The sequence below is a fragment of the Sylvia atricapilla genome, chromosome 8 (assembly GCF_009819655.1).
Source record: "Sylvia atricapilla isolate bSylAtr1 chromosome 8, bSylAtr1.pri, whole genome shotgun sequence".
In the NCBI taxonomy this organism is placed as follows: Eukaryota; Metazoa; Chordata; class Aves; order Passeriformes; family Sylviidae; genus Sylvia; species Sylvia atricapilla.
This window is the reverse complement of record NC_089147.1, coordinates 29,063,365-29,082,304: the sequence shown is the minus strand read 5'-3', so window position 1 is coordinate 29,082,304 and position 18,940 is coordinate 29,063,365. Positions and strand designations below refer to the sequence as shown.

The 18,940-nt window shown below is 40.8% G+C and overlaps 1 protein-coding gene across 6 annotated transcripts in view; it reads left to right on the top strand.

Annotated features, from left to right (window-relative positions):
* Positions 1-1,270: 1,270 nt before the first annotated feature.
* The window catches only part of FAM13C (family with sequence similarity 13 member C), a 114,551-nt gene continuing 96,881 nt past the window's right edge, over positions 1,271-18,940 (top strand). For 5 of the 6 annotated variants that reach the window (XM_066324226.1, XM_066324230.1, XM_066324227.1 and 2 more), the window contains exons 1-4: positions 1,271-1,441; positions 2,212-2,421; positions 4,135-4,318; positions 9,297-9,432. In XM_066324226.1, the coding sequence (XP_066180323.1) occupies positions 1,345-1,441; positions 2,212-2,421; positions 4,135-4,318; positions 9,297-9,432 (627 nt within the window). In that variant the 5' untranslated portion in view covers positions 1,271-1,344. The remainder of the gene's footprint in view (positions 1,442-2,211; positions 2,422-4,134; positions 4,319-9,296; positions 9,433-18,940) is intronic. The other variant, XM_066324228.1, reaches the window with a different exon arrangement.

The window sequence follows — 18,940 nt, the reverse complement described above, 5'->3', positions numbered from 1 at the left end:
ACATCGTAGTCTAAGCTTTGCTATGTACCGAAGGAGCAAAACGGGCTGGGGTGTTTTGAGTGCTGTGTGTGCTTTTGCCATGGCAGCAGGGCTGGCCTGGAGCTCCAGCTCAAGGCTTAGCTGCAGGCGTGTGTGAAAAACAGCTCCACTACAGCAGTTCAGCTTCACACCCATAGGAAAATCTTTCCCTTTTCCTTCTGAAAACGTAGTAATATAAGCATTTAAGAAGAGGCTGTTCATTGAGATAATGCTGCCAAAAAAAAAAAAAAATCCCCCTTCAGATGCCACCTAAATAATCCTAGTGCAGAAATGGTAAATCCAGGTGTTCCTGATTTGGGCTTCTGCTCTCATCGCCTGGTAAGAACAGGAGGACAAAATGCAGCAATTACTGTGGGTGATGGCACCCGCCTGTGAGGCAAGGGAATGAAGGGAGGTGGGAAAGAGGGCAGGGCAGCCAGGACTCCTTTCGGAGTGCCAGGCAGCATTTCCCCTTCTCTTAAATATTCCTGAGGGATAATGTGCATTAAATATATGTTTAAGAATAAGTATTTAAAATCTATCAAAGCATATATTTCAATGTATATTGTTAAACACGCCCCCAGGCAGCCCTGAGGCCTGTGCCCACCTGTCCTCACACAGGTCCTCAGGGACAGGTATCCCCCAGCAGAGCCCACAGACCTCCCAGCCTTCTCTGGTAGGATGAAAAAGCAGCTTCCTTCAGCAGGCAGGATGAGAAGTGCAAGCTGTTTGTGATTTCTGATGCTTTTGCATCCGTTGTTGGGGTAATAAATTTGGAATAAGTGGGTGAGCAGGAAGGAGCCCCTCCCGAGGCTTGTGCCATGTTGCTGCTTAAATTCCATTTCTAGTTCCTTCATGAATCTTGCAATTTTTATCCTCAGGAATTAGGTAGAAATTCACAGATTTTGTGGAATTGGAAGGCTGTGCACCAGCACGGGGTCAGCTTTTTCCTGACTTTTGGGGCTCTTTTGAAGGGGTAATGACCCCTCTCTGCCCTGAACAGTGTATCTGCCTGAACACAAGGCCCCATTTTCCCTGACTGCAGGGGTGAGGTGCCTTTATTGGGGTTTACCCCACCACAGGTCTTGTCTCTGCAGAAGAATATTAGTGTTTTAAGAATGTACAGTAGAAATAAAATCTGTACTGAGATGCTAGAAAGACGACAATTTCACCGAAGCTGTAGATCTTTGGAGGTTAAAATAATAAAAGCCAGTCACTGTTTTTCACTTGCCTCTTTTTATTCCCTAGAAATCATTCTCTTCTGTACAAGTTAGGCACACAACAAATAAAGTTTCACCAGATCTACAGTTCAGCAGAGAAAAAAGCATGTTTGGTGTTCCTCTGGAAACCCTTGTACAGGATGCAAAGCAATGTGGGGTTCCTCCTCTTGTGACACAGATGGTGGAGTACCTGGAGGTATTTGGTAAGTTCACGCTTTTCCTGCTTGGCTTCTGGAAACTGATATTCTTTGTTTAAGCTGTACTTTTCCAGCTGTAAATGCTGAAAAATCCTTTCCTACAAATACTGTGCTTTCTTAAAGGAGCTCTTGCTTTTTGAGCTACAGTTCTCATCGCAAAGATGTGGTAAGGTGTTATAAATGATAAGAAGACAATTCAAATTAACAGAATTTATTTAGCAAATTTAAAAAAATAAAAAACAATTAAAAGCCACAACAAATTCGGACAACATCGATTGAAGGCTGGGTGGGCAGAGTGACAATAACAATGGTACCATCCAACCTCAGCCACACACTCTAGGTTCGGTGTAAGGTTTTTATACAGTTTATTTGTCCTGAGGCTAAGTCCATTGAAAGTCCAAATATTCATTTATCTCTTTATTCCAAGTGAGGTCTTAAAAGGGGCTCCCATAAGTATGAAAAGATGTTGATAATCTTCCCGGATCTCGTCTTTGGGGTGCTGATTTGATCATCCTCCGGATCCCCCACCAAGATTGATATCAGATGTTGAGGAGCTGTGAAGTAGAGGCCCATCATTGATGAATGGGCCATCTCCAGTCCGGCCATGTCATTTCTTTTGCAAATGTTGTGGTTTCACAACTTGCACCACAGGTCTTGGAATCTCAGAGATGCCCTGGAGTAGCTTTTTAATGGACCAAATCTTTGATACACGAATTTATCCATTACATTTACCACATAAGGCAACCACTGCTTACTGCTCTGTATTTCTTACACAGGTCTGGAGCATGTCGGTATATTTCGAATTGGTGGTTCAGCAAATAAAGTCAAGGAACTGAGGCAGAAGTACAATCAAGGGGAAAAAGTAGACCTTATTAATGATGGAGATGTTGATTCTGTGGCCAGTCTCCTGAAGCTCTTTCTAAAAGAATTACCGGTGGCTGTTTTTCCAGACAATATTTGTTCTGGCTTGCTCAGAACTTTCCAAGGTACAGAATGGGCACCTTCCAAGCTTCTGTCTTTTCTCTGACAGTGACAGATAATGTGTTCATGGCACCTTCTATAAACAGGGTTTTGTGTTTCCTTAACCTGAGACTGATGTTTAATTGCTTTGGAGGGACCCTGCAGCTATGAAACTTGTCTATGGTATTTTTAAAATTCATTAAATCTTTTGGATTCCCTTCATTCCTGTGGCAATGAATCCTGCAATCCAATCCTATATTCTTTGAGAAAGCTCCTCTTCTGCAAGCTTTCTTTTTTTAATTGTATACTGTAGTAGTTACCGAGATAATATTTTTAGTTTTAATGTAATCACCACCATAATGCTGCTTGTGCCTTTATATAGCCACTGCTTCACTTCTCTCTTTTCCAAGCTGAAGCCTCTATTTTTTAAAATTTAACCTTCCCTGGTAAAGCAGGTTTTTCTGCACATCACTGTTTTTATTTAGAACTGTATTTTTAGTTAGCATTTACCAGTCCTCTTATAATCTTCTTGGTCAGCGGGGTGTGGAGCAGCATGCAAAGCCAAGAGGAGCCCCCCAGCAGCCCACTGCCTGTTCCCCATTCACCCCTGTGATAGCTGAGCTCGGTGATTTTGACTGGCAGCTAATTCAGGTGTTTGCATACAAATGAGGGGGTTTGCGGTTTACTTCACAGGCTGCTTTTGTTCAAAGTGCCCGTGTAGGAGTTTACAAAGAAAGAGAAAGGAAGTAGTTTCATGAACTGTGAAAGTCTATGCAGAAAGACTTATGGGCTTTTGCAAGCACCTTGTTTTTTTCTACACTGAATATTGTCGCTGTTATCTTTTTAAATTATTTTTTTCCTCTCCATCCCCTTTTCCATTTCTCTCATTAATCAGTAGAGCACCGTGGGCCTTGGCCTGCACGGAATGTGTTTTTTAGGGCTAAAATTACCCTCAAGGGCATGATTTGCTTATAAACAATGTCAAAGCTACACAGATGTGTCCTGGCGATCTATGGCAAATTTGAGCATCAGCTGCCAATTATTGAGAAGTACTGTCATCTCAATTCTAGTAACCAGGAGACTTTATCCTACTGATAGGAACTGCTGATCAAATGGAGTTGTTTGTGACCCCATTTTCTGCCTTGTTACCCTTCCTTGAAGAACGAGAGCCAAGAAAATGTTAAGTATCCCCAATTTAGAATTTTAAGTATCTCTTGTGTAACTACAGTTGCATATTTATAGAGCAAAGATGTTTTGAGTCTGAGAGCTACCAATTAGCCAGGAAATGAAGATGATGTGGGGCTGAAAGGGTACAATTTCTCATTCCTCTTAATGAGAATCATACAGCATGTGTAAAATCTCTTGGGAGAGTCAAGGCTGACAACCTCGTGCCATCTTTCAAGGCAGCTTTGAGGATTCAGGTACATGACTCCTGCCTGCCTGCAATTTGATTAGGAAAGCAGCAAGTGCTGGATGATTCTGCTAAAAGGGGAAAAAACATCAGAAACAGTGAGTTCAAAACTCAGTATCTGAAAATCCGTGGTTCTTAAATATTCATAAGTGAAAAAGTATGTCAAAATTTAGTGTGCAAAATCTTTGTCTGGGACTTATTTATTCTTCACTTTGTTCTAATATATTTCAAAAATTTCTTTCTTATATCTAATGTCTATGATGGAATTGTGTTGGTATGAGGATATGAGGAATATCTGTTATAAGTTCGGGATTTTTTTTTCCCCCAGAGTACAAACTCAACACAACAGAATGCATAGAGAACCTGAGAGTGTTGCTCAGCTGCCTCCCTGAAGCCCATCAAAATCTTTTTCAGTTCCTGTCTGCTTTCCTGTCAAAGGTAGCCACCCACAGTGCTGTGAATTTCATGACTCTGGAAAACCTGGCCATCGTGTTTGGACCTGCTCTGTTCAAGTGAGTCCTCTCTGTTCAGCTGCCTCAATAAGATCACACCTCACAGGGAGGCTTTCTGTCATAGCTCTGTGTGCAATAGTCAGTGGAGCATTTTGTAAGTTCAGTGTTTATATGGTATATTACAGGCAGATGTGACAAGCTCTGAGCTGGCTGATCATTTTCATTTTGTTGGGCACTGACAACTAAGGGCAAACCTCAGCTAAGAAACCATATGAAGAGACACGAGGGCTAGAGAGTTGTTTAGTGAAAACTACTTTTCTTAGCCAAGATAACTATGTTAGTTGTCGGAATGGGTTCCAACATGAGTGAGCATGAAAAGCTCATGCTCACATTGACCTTGTAACAGCATTTGATACCAGAGCAATGAACCCTTGTTATCAAGAAAGAGAAGCAACTCATTCTGCCCTTGCCACTAAAATTCAAGTTGATGTCCAAGCAGGGCCAGCTGAGCTTGCCAGCAGCAAGTGCTTGGCTGGAGCTAGAGAAGGCACATGTGGGGTGATGGCGAGTGGGCACAACACTGGAAACTAAAAACAGGATGGGGACAACATGCAAGTCAAGGTGGAAAGAAGGAACAGCCTAGTGTGATCAGATAATGGAGGCTTTTCCCTTTCATTGTTGACACTAGAGGATGTTAAAATATTTATGCCTGTTACAACTCGTGAATCTTTGTTTTAGTGGATCATAGCCATGCCGGCTTAATATGAACCTTAAGCCAATGACACTTTACAAAATATATATATTATAAGTTAATATCTTCTTAAAACCTTGCTATTCAGTTGGGTGGGTTTTTGATTTTTTTTTTTTATGGCAAGCCAAGTTCATTTTAAAAATATATATTCAGCAAAAGTGGTAGTCAGCATCAATGACAGGCTTTGTTTTGGGGAACATTGCTGCTGTTTCATAGGTCTCTGTATGTGGTCTCTGTTTTCCTGGGTTTATTACCAGGCCTACCAGAATTTGACCTTTGGTCATGATACAAGTTTATATCTTTAACAAAAGCACAGCAAGGGAAATGAATGCTTCATCTAACAAGATGTAGTGTGGTTGGAGCTATGCCACTCTGTCATCTGGGAAAAAACTTCACTGTGGAGAATAGTCAGCAGTGCACCAAAGCAGTTTTGTAACCAGACCCCAAGATCCTTAATATCTGAATACTAAAGTCAATAAATGAGTGGAGACAAATAAGGCTTATTTATCAATGTCTGGATTAGTTGTGTGGTAATACTTACAAGCATTGGCTGATGCCAAAAGGCCTTTACCAAGAATCTGTCCCTTGGCACCCACATTACCTCAAAATACGCTTCAATGACTCTTCTGCCATCGGGTGACATTTGCTCTCCCCTGGGGTTTCTGTGCATGCACACACATGCAAGAAGACTTTGTTCCTTTATCTCCATTCCCAAATTATCTCAATGTGTGCCCACCGATCTGCACGTAAGAGTCCAATGTGCTCCCTTATTGATTGATGAACTGCTTCAGTATTTAAATGTCCCACTCTTCTGGGACATGATCCAGCTACTTCTGAACATGTGCCTTTGCCCAGTTTTAAAGTACATTCAGTGCTAAACTGAGCACTTGTGGCAATGACCTGTCTGAGAAGCCTTGAAAGTAATCAGCAGATTCAGCAGAGGGTTTCCCTGCCAGTGACTTGCCAAAACAACAGCTACCATAAATAGAAATACATCTGCCTTATAAATGTTATCTTCACCTTTTTACAGTCATTCTGATCTCACCAGCACTGGGAGGAAACCCAGTAAATCTGGAGCTCAGCATTTTTTTTTTTTTTTTTTTTTTGTAAAATGTTTAACTGGTGCTGTGCTTGTTGAGTTACCTCCTAGGGTTATGATAAATCACCCTTTTGGTAGTTGGGTGGAGAGGAGAGCTTTGCAACTGGCACTGTCAGTGAGATTGCTCTATACCACTTCCTGCTGAGTGACCTGAGGCCTTCAATGATTCAGAATAAATCATTGGTATTGTCCTGTACAGCAGCAAAATTCAAGGTAGTCAGCTGTGGCAAATCATATCTGCTGACACAAGGGGAAAAGTAATAAATATCCTTTATATCTCTCAGAGCAAGGATTAGTGCAATTATCTGGCACATTATGAAACATTTGGCAGCCAGAGTGTAGGAAATTGGGACATGTTGGGTAGTACTTGCTATAGCTGTTCAGTGTAAATGTGAAGGTTATGGAAAACAACCACTTCTAGACCTAATCTGCAGAAATGTGTGCTCCATGCAATTGCTGGAATTAACCTTCTGGAGGTAATGGCAGCTCTACATCATACAGTCATTGCAGGTGTTAAAACTGTTCTTCGTGTATTCTGGCAATCTGCATTTTTGTGAAATTACTTCTTCCTTCTTTGACATTAAGCAACTAAACAAAGTTGTTTATGAACCTCTTTACTTTAAATTTCTTACCTATTTATATTCAAGTGTAAATTCTGTCTATGATTATCACCTATCTCAATCTTTTGGCACTTTTATTTGTGGAGACCTGTCATGCTTATAGTTTCACTGAAGCAGCTGAGTAGGAATATTCAGTAGTTAGAACGTGGAACCCTCATGAGCCTTGGGAACACAAAAGTAGAATCTAAAACTACGTATGTTATAACCCTAAATGGTACATACTTTGTGATTCGTAGCTAGGATTACTGTAACATAAAAATTATAAGGCTTAGCAAAGAAATTATATTGAAAGTCGAGTTAGGGGATAATGGAAAACTCCTGGTTTTGTCCTGTTAGTGTCTGTAAATGCCTGGGAGAATGTGTTCCTATGCTTTTATCAGAGATTCGACTGATGCTACTTACATTTCTGTGGATCCTTTGTTAAAGTATTTTAGAGATTTTTAGTTCTGGTTTCAGTAAGCAGCTCTTGCATGAGTGTGCAAGGACTCCAGGCAGCCAGCTGTTTGCTTCTACTCACTTTGACTCATTTTCTGTGAATTTGCAGCAAGCCTGTGGCAGCAGGGAACCTTGGCAGATCTCCTGGACAAAGCCAAGGCAAGGGACTTGTGGGGACTTTTTAGCCTGCACTTTGTGGCAAAGCAACTTTGAAAGTTTTAGATAATTTAGCTAGCTCCTGCTGGTCAAGTTTTATTTGTTTCTTGTTTGTAGTGAGTGTTCTCCTGTGATTTGCACTACAGCTGACTATGGGGCTTTCATAAAGAAGCCTCAGTAGCTCAGTAGCTTTGCTCTCCCTAGGATCACATGCCTGGATTTAGCAGTGTGGGAACCTGCTTCCCCTTTACTGTCACCCCAATAATGCAGTTTCTCGTAGTGGCAGAAGTATCTGAAGAGGCAGGAAGTGATTATTTCACAAAATGAATTCAAAGCCATTGTGGAAGATGGCTGAAAAGAAAACTAAAAGTGTATTCTCTATATTTGAAACACACACCTGTTGCCACCCATGAATATCTGCTGATGAGACACTGATATTCAGAGTCAGCTGTCTCATCCCAGTCTATAGTTTAGATCTCTTTTAGGATTAAATGGGAACTGGGCACCCAAACACAGGCTGCTAATAAGGGAAAGGAGTACTCAATGAGTGGTCTGAGAGCCATTTATCTTCCTGAGTAGCTTGTGCAGTGCTCCTTCTGCCAAGGAGTTAACAGCTGGTAGAGGTGGATTCGGGAACAGATGTCTAAGCTAAAGAAAGAAAAAGAAGACAAAGGCCTAAAAATACTGCTTGTCTGGCCTGTGAGCTCAGGGTGTTAGTGTTTGGGTAGTGATGAATAATCCCTTAGGATTGTTGTATGCAGCAAAGGCTATTGCTCAGTCAACGAGGTTTTACAAGCAGCCTTGTTTATTGTGGAGAAACTGAGTTTGTCCCAAGAAAAATGGAAATCCAAGAAAGAGAAATGTCAACTAATCCTAAAGAAGGAACTGATGACACAGTGGTTCATCCTGTAAATCTCATTATGTTGTACCTGGCTATAACTCTGCTTAAACCTTCTGCTTCCAAAAGGAGCCCAAACTCAAGTTATTACAGAAACAACAGTAAGTTTACAAAAGAGGAACATGAATGAAAGCAATTGGACTGGGCCCAATGTGTATATTTGTACTTTAAAACTGCAAATGAATAATGAATGTACTCATTTGGCAAACAGAAGACTAGTGTATTCATGCTCCACATTAGTCTCTAGAGTTTGTGAATTTCTTGTTTAAATATGAATATTGTGCTGGCTATAACTGAGTTGGTGCAGCATGGCTGGAGAAGCTCTATTAAGGGCACAACATCTATGTAAATGTTTTCCAGGCTTCCAAACAGTTGGCAGGGGGGAATACACAGGTCCTTCAGGGGTTGAGATTAGAATCCTATATAAAGAATCCATCTAATTAAATTATTCTGACAGGGATAGTAAAAAATTAAACTTTTATTCATAAAAATACCCCCAAAATGTGGGGAGAGCAAGAAAAAAAACAACATCAAACTCAACATGGTTAATGGGAACATCTGGAATTTCCACTTCCTGATATATCTGATGTCTGTGGATTTATAAATTAATACACTGAAGCAGTTTGTTACCTGTGGTTTTTCTCCAGGTAGTTCTGGTAATAAGACATTCTAGTGATCAAAGTTCACCTTCATAAATGCAGGTAAAACAAAACCACTCTTTCCATCCCAACACCAGTGAGCAATGGCAAATTGATAGGGTGCTTTTTATTTTTTTTGCCTGTCCTTTTCATCCTTTATTGTATTATTATCATTATTTAATATTATTCATCCTTTGTGTCTGAAGGTGCTGTCAGGTGCTAAGGGCTGCCACAAAGGTTCATTGTGTTGTGAAGCTCTGCAGCAAGGCTGGGGCTCTGTCCTGTGAAGGTGGTATGAACCCACCAAGCTCCATTGGCTGCTGTCCCAGCAATTGCTGCTCTGCTGAATCACCTTTAGTGCTGGGAGGGCTCCCTGTGTCCCTCATGATCAGCCCCTGATCTGACAGCTCCAAAGATTTAACGCATCTCCTCTTCCTTCAGGATTCCTGTCAGTCCCTTGGCTTGCGAAGAACAAAAGCTTTACAATGGCCTCCTGCTGTATTTGCTCCAACACCAGGAGATGCTCTTTGTTGACCTGAACCCTTGTTTCTCGCAGAGACAAGCAGATGGCCTTCAGGTAAGAAAGTTACAGCAAGAAATCAAAAGTGCTTCATGAGGTTGAAACCCAGAACTGGAAACACATTTGCTTATGCATAGTGTAATTTCATGGCTGTAGCTTGTAGCCAGCAATGTAAATATTCATGATATATGTAGGCTGGAGAGGAAACATGAAGTGTTAAAATTCTAATTTGGAAAAAATTGCAAGTGCAAAAGCAAAAGGTCCAGAAGAAAAGCCCAAGCTGTTCCATATTAAATATATTAGTGCCCAGCTTTGTTAGATCAAAGCCACTGGATTTTTCCTCAAGTGGAACACTTTTTGTTTTGTTTCCGTGTTTGTCTGAACATTGATGATGCAGGAAAGAAAAACCAGCATTTGTGAAACCCCTCTCTTCCTTTTAAGAACTCAGTGTGTGTGATCCAGCCTCTCCTTGGGCATTTTCTTTTCTAGAACATTGTTAGTACTTTGATTCCTCTCTTGCCTCTGTTGAAAACCTCGTGGTGGAAGAAACATGATAGACAAATCCTGGTTTAGAGAGAGGGTCAATATAAATCTTGTTTTCACTTGGTGATATGGTGTATCGTTGCTGCTTAACTTGTAATTGATTTTTGGACAAAGACATGAAGCAGATGTTGTAGCAAGCCCTGCAGTTTAATACTGCACAGTGCAGTTCTGTGATCCTTGTGGCTGGCAGCAGTGTGCCAGGCCAAGTGATGGACTGTGGAAGACATTAGCACTGCATGTAAATGTGGATGATTATATTTTTTTTATGACTCCTTAACTTTCTGACTTCTTTCTCTGAGTACCCCAGTTAAGCAAAACTAGCAGACTTCTGATAGAAAGTCAAATTAAGTGTTTAGAACATACTACATATCCCAAAGGGAGTATTGGGACTGTAATGCTCCTTGGAAGTTTTCTTTGAAAACAAAACCTGTACAGATGCAGGCATAAGGAAGACTATACTGATAAAAGGATGTTTCTAAAATACTGCTTCAGTGCCAGAAGACATGGCCCCAAATGTAACACTAGGATTATTTCACATTAAAACAGTGTTGGAGCCCATGCCCCCAGCTCCCCCTTCTCTCTGAAGATGTCCCATGTCACCGCCACCTCTGGGAGTTTCTGAAACCAGTACTCAATTGAACACACAAAATCAAAATATTAGTTGTCCCAAGATAGATCTGCTTCTGTTTGCAAAGCTGGGGGAAGCAGCAGCAGCTGAAAGAAATTGAAAATGTGTTAGGGAAGCCAGGAAGCCCAGCTTTCCCTTGCAGTGCTTTTGTTTTAGAACCAGCTTCACTCACTGTAATTCTGCAAAATGTCAGTGTCTGTCTGGAATTGTGGTGATGTGAGAAAGAGTTCTGCTGAAAAGCTCCTTTCAAGTTCTTTAATAAAACCTCAGACAAGGCATAGCCATGGGGCACTCTCCTGCTCTGAGGTAAGCTTATGAAAGAAATCCCATCTGTGGGTGAGAAGGGAATTCAGTATTCTGTGGCTGATCTTGTTTTTGTAATTTTTGGCAGGAAACCCAGCACATTGGATAGATACCCTTCATCTTTCATAATATAACAATTGCTCAAGGTCCACTAAACTAGAAACATCAAAGTTAGGTTTACAAAACAAACATATTAAAAGTCTATGTTTTTCTTCAAGTAAAACAAGCAAAAAAGTGAAATGGCAAACCTGGCTCAGATTCCTTGTTGCGTCCTGGAAATGAAACTTGTTTTTATTGGCTTTTACACAGATACTTGCGTTTGGACTACTTAATTCCTTCTGATTTTGTTGTTGGGTTGGCTTTTTTTTTCCCCCCCTCTTCATCATTTTAAGTTAACCAGAGCTCTGTCAAACTAAAGCCATGCCAATCTGGCAGGCCTGCCATAGAGCTGACAAGACTTGACCTTCAGCTGTGTTGTTTGTGGGCTAAAATGGGCAGAATTGATGGTTCTGAGCAGAGTTCTGAGTGTCTCAAAGTGCCAGGAGCCATTCCACTTGCGCTGTGTGTGCTGACTGGTTCAGACTGAGAGACTGGAAGAGCAACCTCCAAGTTTTTGGTAGATCAGGACTATTACCCTGGGCTCGACAGTAGACTATTCACAGCCACCAATTATATATCAAGATAGTGGTTTAAAGTTATACCCCAGCCATGGAGTATTTTACAGGAACTTTCTTCCTGTATGTTGTGCATATATTTCACCCCCCCTTAAAATAGTCAGAATGCTGCAAAATCCTACCAGGCTGAGGTTTTGTGTCTGTGTGGGTTCTTTTAGTGCATTTTATTTGAATTTTGATTTTATTCCCCCTCCACTCCACTGCATCTTAGCATTCACTAGCACTTAAAGCTGCCCTATACCCTTCTGTCGTAGCCTAAAAGGTGCTCTAGTACTAAACTGATTTTCATGTTTGGATTAAATAATTCTTTATAAAGAGGTTAAGCATGGTGGTGTTTGTTTTGACCTGGGGCCTCTCTAGATAACAGTGTTTAACCCAAGGAATATCAATAGCTGTGTTGGAGGTGTGCAAGATTATCTTAACTTCTATAGTGTAATTTAATTATGAACCAAACCTTGCTAATAGCAATTTGTCATTTCTGAATCTCTGAATCTTACACTCCAGATAAAAGTTGAATGTGGACTTTTTTTTTTTTTTTTTTTTTTTTTTTTTTTTTTTTTTGCATGTAGTCCAATATTGTGTTTCTGTATCTCCTCTTTGTACAGAAGTCATGGATAAATTCCTGATTTATGCACACTACCTTTGTCTTGCAAACAAGCAGGAGCACGACTTTATGGGTGCCTACAAGCCACTGCTTGTCTCTCCATTAAGCGTGGGTTTGGTTGGGAGAAATGCCTACACCTGAGGAAATTAGTCTCATTCCTTGTTCTCTTGCTTTGTCCTTTTATGCATGCTCCACTATATATCACCAAGGCTGCTCTCTACAGTCTTAAAACGCTTTTATGAAGGGATTGCAGAGATCCAGGGGCATGGGGAAGTGGAGCTGGACAGCATCCTGGACCTGCAGGTTGACCGCAGACAACTCAGAATGAGATTCTGAAACTGTAGTGTGTGGTTTGGAGCTGCTCAGAGGAGTGCAACTAAATATTTCATGGATACTTTATCTGCTCGAATTATGGCTTTATTGGGAGGGATTTTGTGGCCTGGAGAGTTTTGTTAATCTTGTGGGTTTAGCTTTTCTCGAAGAGGAAATGGATGTTTCAGCAATAACTCTGGTCTCTGAAAAAAAATGTGGTGCCTCATTCACATGTGAAGTTGTCATAAAATAGAATTGTGGTCTCTCAAAAGGAATATCCTCAATGTGGAGGACAGCAATAATTTAACTATGTTTTACTTTGCTAATCCCATGACAATTCTTATTGAATTAGCTGAAACCTTTCAGAACAAATGAACAACCAACCAACCAGACATTCTCTCATTATCTTAAGTTTCCAGGTTAGACTAAATTGTCCTGTCAAAATATTTTTTCTTGCATAGGGGAACATAGTTCCATTTCCTATTTTTGTTCTTAACAATTTTTCCTATATTAAAAGTGGTGGAAGTGTTGATTACTTTCTTTCATTTAAGTTTTTTCTTACAGTTTCTAACAGTTGTATGTTTTAATTTGTTTTTGGTGTGAACATAGCAAACCCTGCATGAACCAGGTGAAGTACCAGATTTGTCATTGTATCTGTAGGGATTGCTGTATATTAGAGAAGGACTTCTTAATATTATTTCCTATTCCATAGAAAATCTCTTTTTCCTAATATTTGTAAATTTGCTAAAGGAGGGACCCATTAAACATTACATTTTAATTTTCTGTCTGAGTACTGACCAAACCAGAAGACTGGATGAAAAATGCCATTCTCTGAGACCAGACTAGGCAGGCCCTGTGCCCCCACAAACATCATGCTCAGTAAATTGTAAAGATGTATTTCTTCTCTCCTGTACAGCAGAACGTGTTACTGACCCTAGGCATAAGGATTTGATGAAAACTGTCGTAGGCTGGAGAAGTTTGACTTGAAACAGCTCAAATGGATGTGGCTGGAGTTACTCATCACTCCTTCTAGGTGCTCAGTGCCAAGCCCTGCTGCCTGTGGGTGGAAGGAATAGAGCTTTTCTGTGCTGTGCCTGTGATCTGCAGCAGCCTGGGCTTTGTACTGGAGATCTGTAACTTGGAAAGGACAAGTGTGTCTGCTCTCCCTTTGTGGGCAACTGCAGAGTGTGGAGGAAATGTCACTGATTTAATGTTTGCTTCAGCATTGCTGGGGGTTCCTCTGGACTTGCTGGACAACTCCTCTGGGACACTGCTGCCACACTTCAGCCCCCAGGTGGGTTGGGCTGCTGTGTCTACTTTTCTCTTTCCCCACCCCAGTAAGTAGAAGCGTGTTTTGGTGTTTTGTTTTTCGGTCTGGGTAAGGCTGCACTAGCAGAGAGCCTTGGCCAGAGAAGGTGTGCAGTGTGTGACAAATGAGGACACTGCTGGCTGTGCTTTGCTGTAACAAGCAGCTCTCACAGAGGGGAGCTGCTCAAGCTGAAATAAATGCTGAGGTTTACTGCAGTCAGTGGCACAAGAACAGAGCCTGGGCAGTGCCACGAGCTGCTTACACTGATGTTGTTCCATAAGGATGTAAAGTGCGTGGGAAGGTCTTTCTAAACTGGCAACTGATACAGGCCTTTTGTAGAAACGGCTTTGAAGGCAGTAAGAGCACAGAAACCAGCACAGTGGTGTCTCACCTTTGTTACTTATTCTGTGAGTGCCCATTTCCAGTTTGGCTGAGAATGGAGCACATCAAAGCTCCCTCCACAGTCAGATTTACAGAACCTGTGTAGATTACAGATTAAGGATGTTTATCTGCAGTTTGTGAAGGGGAGCAATACCTGATGTGCTCACGGCAGCAGCAGCCAGTTGCTTTGCTCACAAACATCAGCTACACTACAAGGAAGAGGCTTATAATTCATCTGCTGGTGTAACCACTAGAATAACACAGATCTCTGCTTCCGGAGGATCTGTGTGGCCTTCCTCTGATGTTTAAAACATTTCTCACAACACCTCACCCAACTCTTAAGGTTTTCAGGCATCTCAAGTCAGCAGTAGAGGAGGGAGCCAGCAGCGTTTTCGTCCACGTGGTGTCAGCATTGTTCTCTCTCACTCCAGAGCAGTTCTTTCCTTTAAACATAACCCTTCAATACGCTCTGAGAACCTATCTTAAAATTAGATATTACATTTCTATTTCTGTAGTGTATCGGAGCATCAGCCTGTTCCTTCCTCAGATAATTAATTGATCTCAGAGAGGCATGAAGGAAGGGTATGAATTCGCCTCCAAACCATTATCAAATGCAAGCCTTTTTTATTTTCTGCTTGTGTCACCTTCCTTACCTGAGCAGGACTACTAATTTAATCTCTTACCACTTTTGTGTGCATTTTCTTTGGTGAACACGGGCAATTTGACTTGTTTGCTTATGTTAAAGACTTCTCCCACAAAAAAAATTTAGAAATGAGATCTTTGATAGGAAAATAAGCCCTCGGGGAAAAATGTATTCATACTGAAAGGCTTATGATATATAAGCATCAAATATTTCAGCATTTTGACTTATCTTTGGCTGTAACAGTACGGGAGAAGAAAGACATTATTTTAAACGCTTAGTGACTTTTCATTTCATGCAAGGTTAGGGTGGGAAGTGAGAAATGTTTTCAGAAAAACGGGCAAGAAACGTAGAGTAAAATAAAAAACCTGAAAAAATATTCACTGTCAAAAAAAAAAAAAAAGAGAGAGAGAGAGAGAAAAGAAGAAAATCCAGTAGATCATTTAACCGTAGTTAGTTACAGAGCTGTGCAACAGTGAATTTAATAGATGTATTCTGAATGCAGTTTCCTCTCAGGCTGCTTCTCCCACACCCGACTGTTCCTAGACTGCTTTGTTCCTCTTTAATTAGTTTATTTCGCCTCCTCTGGCAGGTACGCAAACATCCTTAAGCACTTAAACACCACCAATTGAGAGAAGAATAGGGCTGGCACTTATCGCCTTGCATGCAGAAAGCCTCAGCTGAATCTTGAAAGGACATTAGCATCTTAGAACCTAATGCAGTTTCCCTCTCACCCAGTTTATTTGGTTTTCTCCCTGTGGAGTGGAGTCTGCAGCGCTTCATTTATTTGCCTCGAGTGAAAATGGAAATGCGTGCTTATGAGTCAGCATTTTTGCTAGATAGCTTCCAGAACTATCAAATGCTGGGCACCTTTTTATTCTGTTATGAGAAGGCAAGGGATGAAATATGCCTGTAGTAAAAAACACAAGCGCAGTTGAGCAAAAAAATATGAGAAACAAAAGGAAATGTATGGCGAAGTTGTGTGCTACACCTGTTCCCTGGGGTCTGTGGCTAGAGAAGTTATGCCCAAATTGTTTTGATTTACTGATACATCTTCTTTAAAAAAATTGTGGAAAGAAATTGAGGAGGAATAAGTGAAAAAAGCATTCCAAGGCCACTTTTAATTTAAGGAAATGTTACTGCAGTTGGCTTTGCATGCATGGGTTGGCTTCTGGGGCTGGTAATTTAGACGGATGCCTGAAGCTGAAGTCCTGCCAACAACTTTAATCCTGACCTTTGAATTTTCACTGACCATCTGTTTTAATTAGATGTTGCCCTATTCCCAGGGGACTGCAGATGTGCTCACAAGGATTCTGGCTGGTGAAGGAATCCCAGTGTGGGCCTTAGGCTGTTCTGCCAAGTGCTGGGGCAGTCAGCTGTGCCTGGAGATGGTTTTGCAAAGAATGCTGCCCAGAAGTGAGTTTTCCTGGAAGCTGCTGGAGCAAGGAAATGCTTGAGGGGTTGCTGGTGTATCTACTGTTGCTTCTGGTATGCAACTGGAAGTTTGCCTGGGAGCTGCTGGTGTCTCTGGCTGCATGTAAGAGCTCAGCTTTTGGGTAGTTCTTACAACCCAAGCTGGGCAGAGCATGTAGCCAGATGTTCTGCAGCTCAGATCTGAGATCTTCAAGCTCTTTCCTGCCCATGGAGGGCCAAGAGAGGATGAGGTTTGCCAGGATGGGCAGTGCTGCGAGCTCTGCCTGGCACAGGCAGGAGAGGGGCTGGGTCAGGGAAAGGCTGATCCCTGTGCAAACCCTGCAGGCAGGGCAGAGGAGAGGGAAAACTGCACAAGTAGAGGACAGAAAGATGTCAGCATGTCCTTCACAGGCCCCAAGATCTGTAGTTTTAGGATTTTTGTGTATTCTTTTACCCTTTGCCAAAGACACTAAGATGAAAGGGACTATGTTGAAGGAAAAAAAAAAAAAAACTTTAAGGAAAAAGAAAGAAACCTAAAAGAAACACTTTGGTCTATTAGCGATTTATACACTATCTTTAGTATTTTCATAGAGCTGAAATGGAGATCAGGTGAAGAAATAGTGATTTAGAACTCTTTACTCTTGGTATTTTTCAGTTCCTTGATTTCTAATTTTATTTCCAGGCTCTCTGGGAATTCCGTGGATAGCTTTGACCTTCATAACATTTTCCTTGGTCAATACAAGAAGAGGACCATGCAGCAATAATAGAGAATGAGCTGGATTTGAATACAGGGAGCACACTGTAACTCAAAACCATACAGTGGCTATAAATTATGTTTGTCTTTTGGGTATTTTCTCTAGGAAAGTATAGGAAGCAATCTACCACTTAATTGCAAGAAATGATGAACAAAATATTTCCTTGGTTAAATATCAGATCTGCTGCTTTTCTTTTCTTCCAACTCTTGCTTTGATGTCGTTAATGTTTAGTTTAATTCCTGGCTACTTTGCTGATTGTTTATATTCCATGATGCCTTCCAAGTTTAACCAAAGTGCTGGTTGGGATGGAGCATGGGAGAAGACAATCTGTGTTTAAAATCAGTATTAAATGGGCTGCAGAATGGTAAAGAGCTGCATCTGTTTCATTAACCTTTGCAACCACCAAACATGGTTTATGTTAGAAGCCTAAAGAACTTGTGAAAACTGCTGTTTACAGACCTACAAATTGCTGTATTCTAGATAACCAGTGAGCTGAGCCTTTCTCTCCTCAGTAAATTGTGTATTTTACCAAAATCCCCTTCTGGGTCTATCTGGAGCATGAGTTAAATATTAGCAGCAGCAAACACTGATGTCTTCTTTCCCAGGGTTTCTTCTTCCCTGTATTCACATGGTAACAGCCATTGCACTTTCTGACCAGAGAGAGCATAAGTAGATGAAATCTAAAGTCAGAGCTACGAAAATGTCGTTCCTTATAAAGTCTATTTATTTCCCATGTCTACAGCAAACACAGATCAGAGTAATTGTCATTCTTTATGAAGTCTGCTTCATTATAGCAAAATGGGGAGGAGATTAATTCATTTGTATGCTTAAAATTCACAGATATTAAATCCACATGCTGTTTCTGAGAAGTGTGCTTAGGGGTCTGCTAAACCATGATTTAGGAAAAAACCCAAACCAATCAACCAACCAAAACTCCAACAAAACAAACAGCTAAATTCCCCACGCAAATAATTTGGCAAAGCTTTGCTCTGATTTCTGTTTTTAAACCCTTTGCTGAGAATTGCCTGAGACACGCATTTCAAATTTATTCTTATATTTTCCTCTAGTGAAACCTACTTTACTCCTTTAAAATAGGGAAATTCATATTGAGTGAAAATCAAAGAAAAAACAAAAAGACCTTTATGTGCAGCAAAGGAGGACAGCATAACTTATATTCTCATTAAGCTGTCTCTCCTGAGGAGCTTGGCACTGCCAAAGCCACTCCAGAAAGGGAAAAGAAACTCTTCAAAGTGAGATATGGTAACTTCAATTACAGGACAGGTCAGCTCCTAGGAATAATGAGGGGAATGATGGATCTCTTCAACTTCTTTCCACTAAATGGATTCTTTCCTTCTTTGAAATTTTTGTATAGCTTTGCATTTTCTTTTTTTTTAGTCAAAATGAACTTCAGAGTTGAAGGGCTGCTGCTGTCGCTGCATATTCTCCAATTGTGGCTTTTCAATTAGTTGAAAGTGAGAAAAAAATGGAAAGTAATGGAAAACAGAAGGAAAAATTAATTCTTTGACAACAATCTACACTTCAATGAAGAAGTGGAGAGTGCTGTCTTCATCTCACCCTGTTGTCTTTTCTACTCTGAACAAAATGTTAATTCTGGATACAAGGTCTTTAGGTATTCTCTTTTCCTTACTCCCTTTTGCCTGCTCTACAAATCCTTTTTCTTGCCAGTCAGGGTGTTATACACCTCTTTGAAAACACTGATGTGATGAAGTAGAACAAATGCTTGGCCTTGGGGGCATACCCTATTTTTATTTAGAGAGGTTTTTATTTCCTGTTCCTTGTTAAATTAAAACCAATGGGAGGAAATTTTCACTACTCCAACTCACTTCACACTTTATGAACTTCTTGGTCTAAAATAGTACTGAAGCACAGGGAAGTCACCTATCTCTAAATTAGATTTTCTACTGATAGAGGTGATGCATATTGCTTCATGTAGAGAGGGATGGAAAAATTTCTTCCCTACTTCAACACATCTCAGGCTGGTT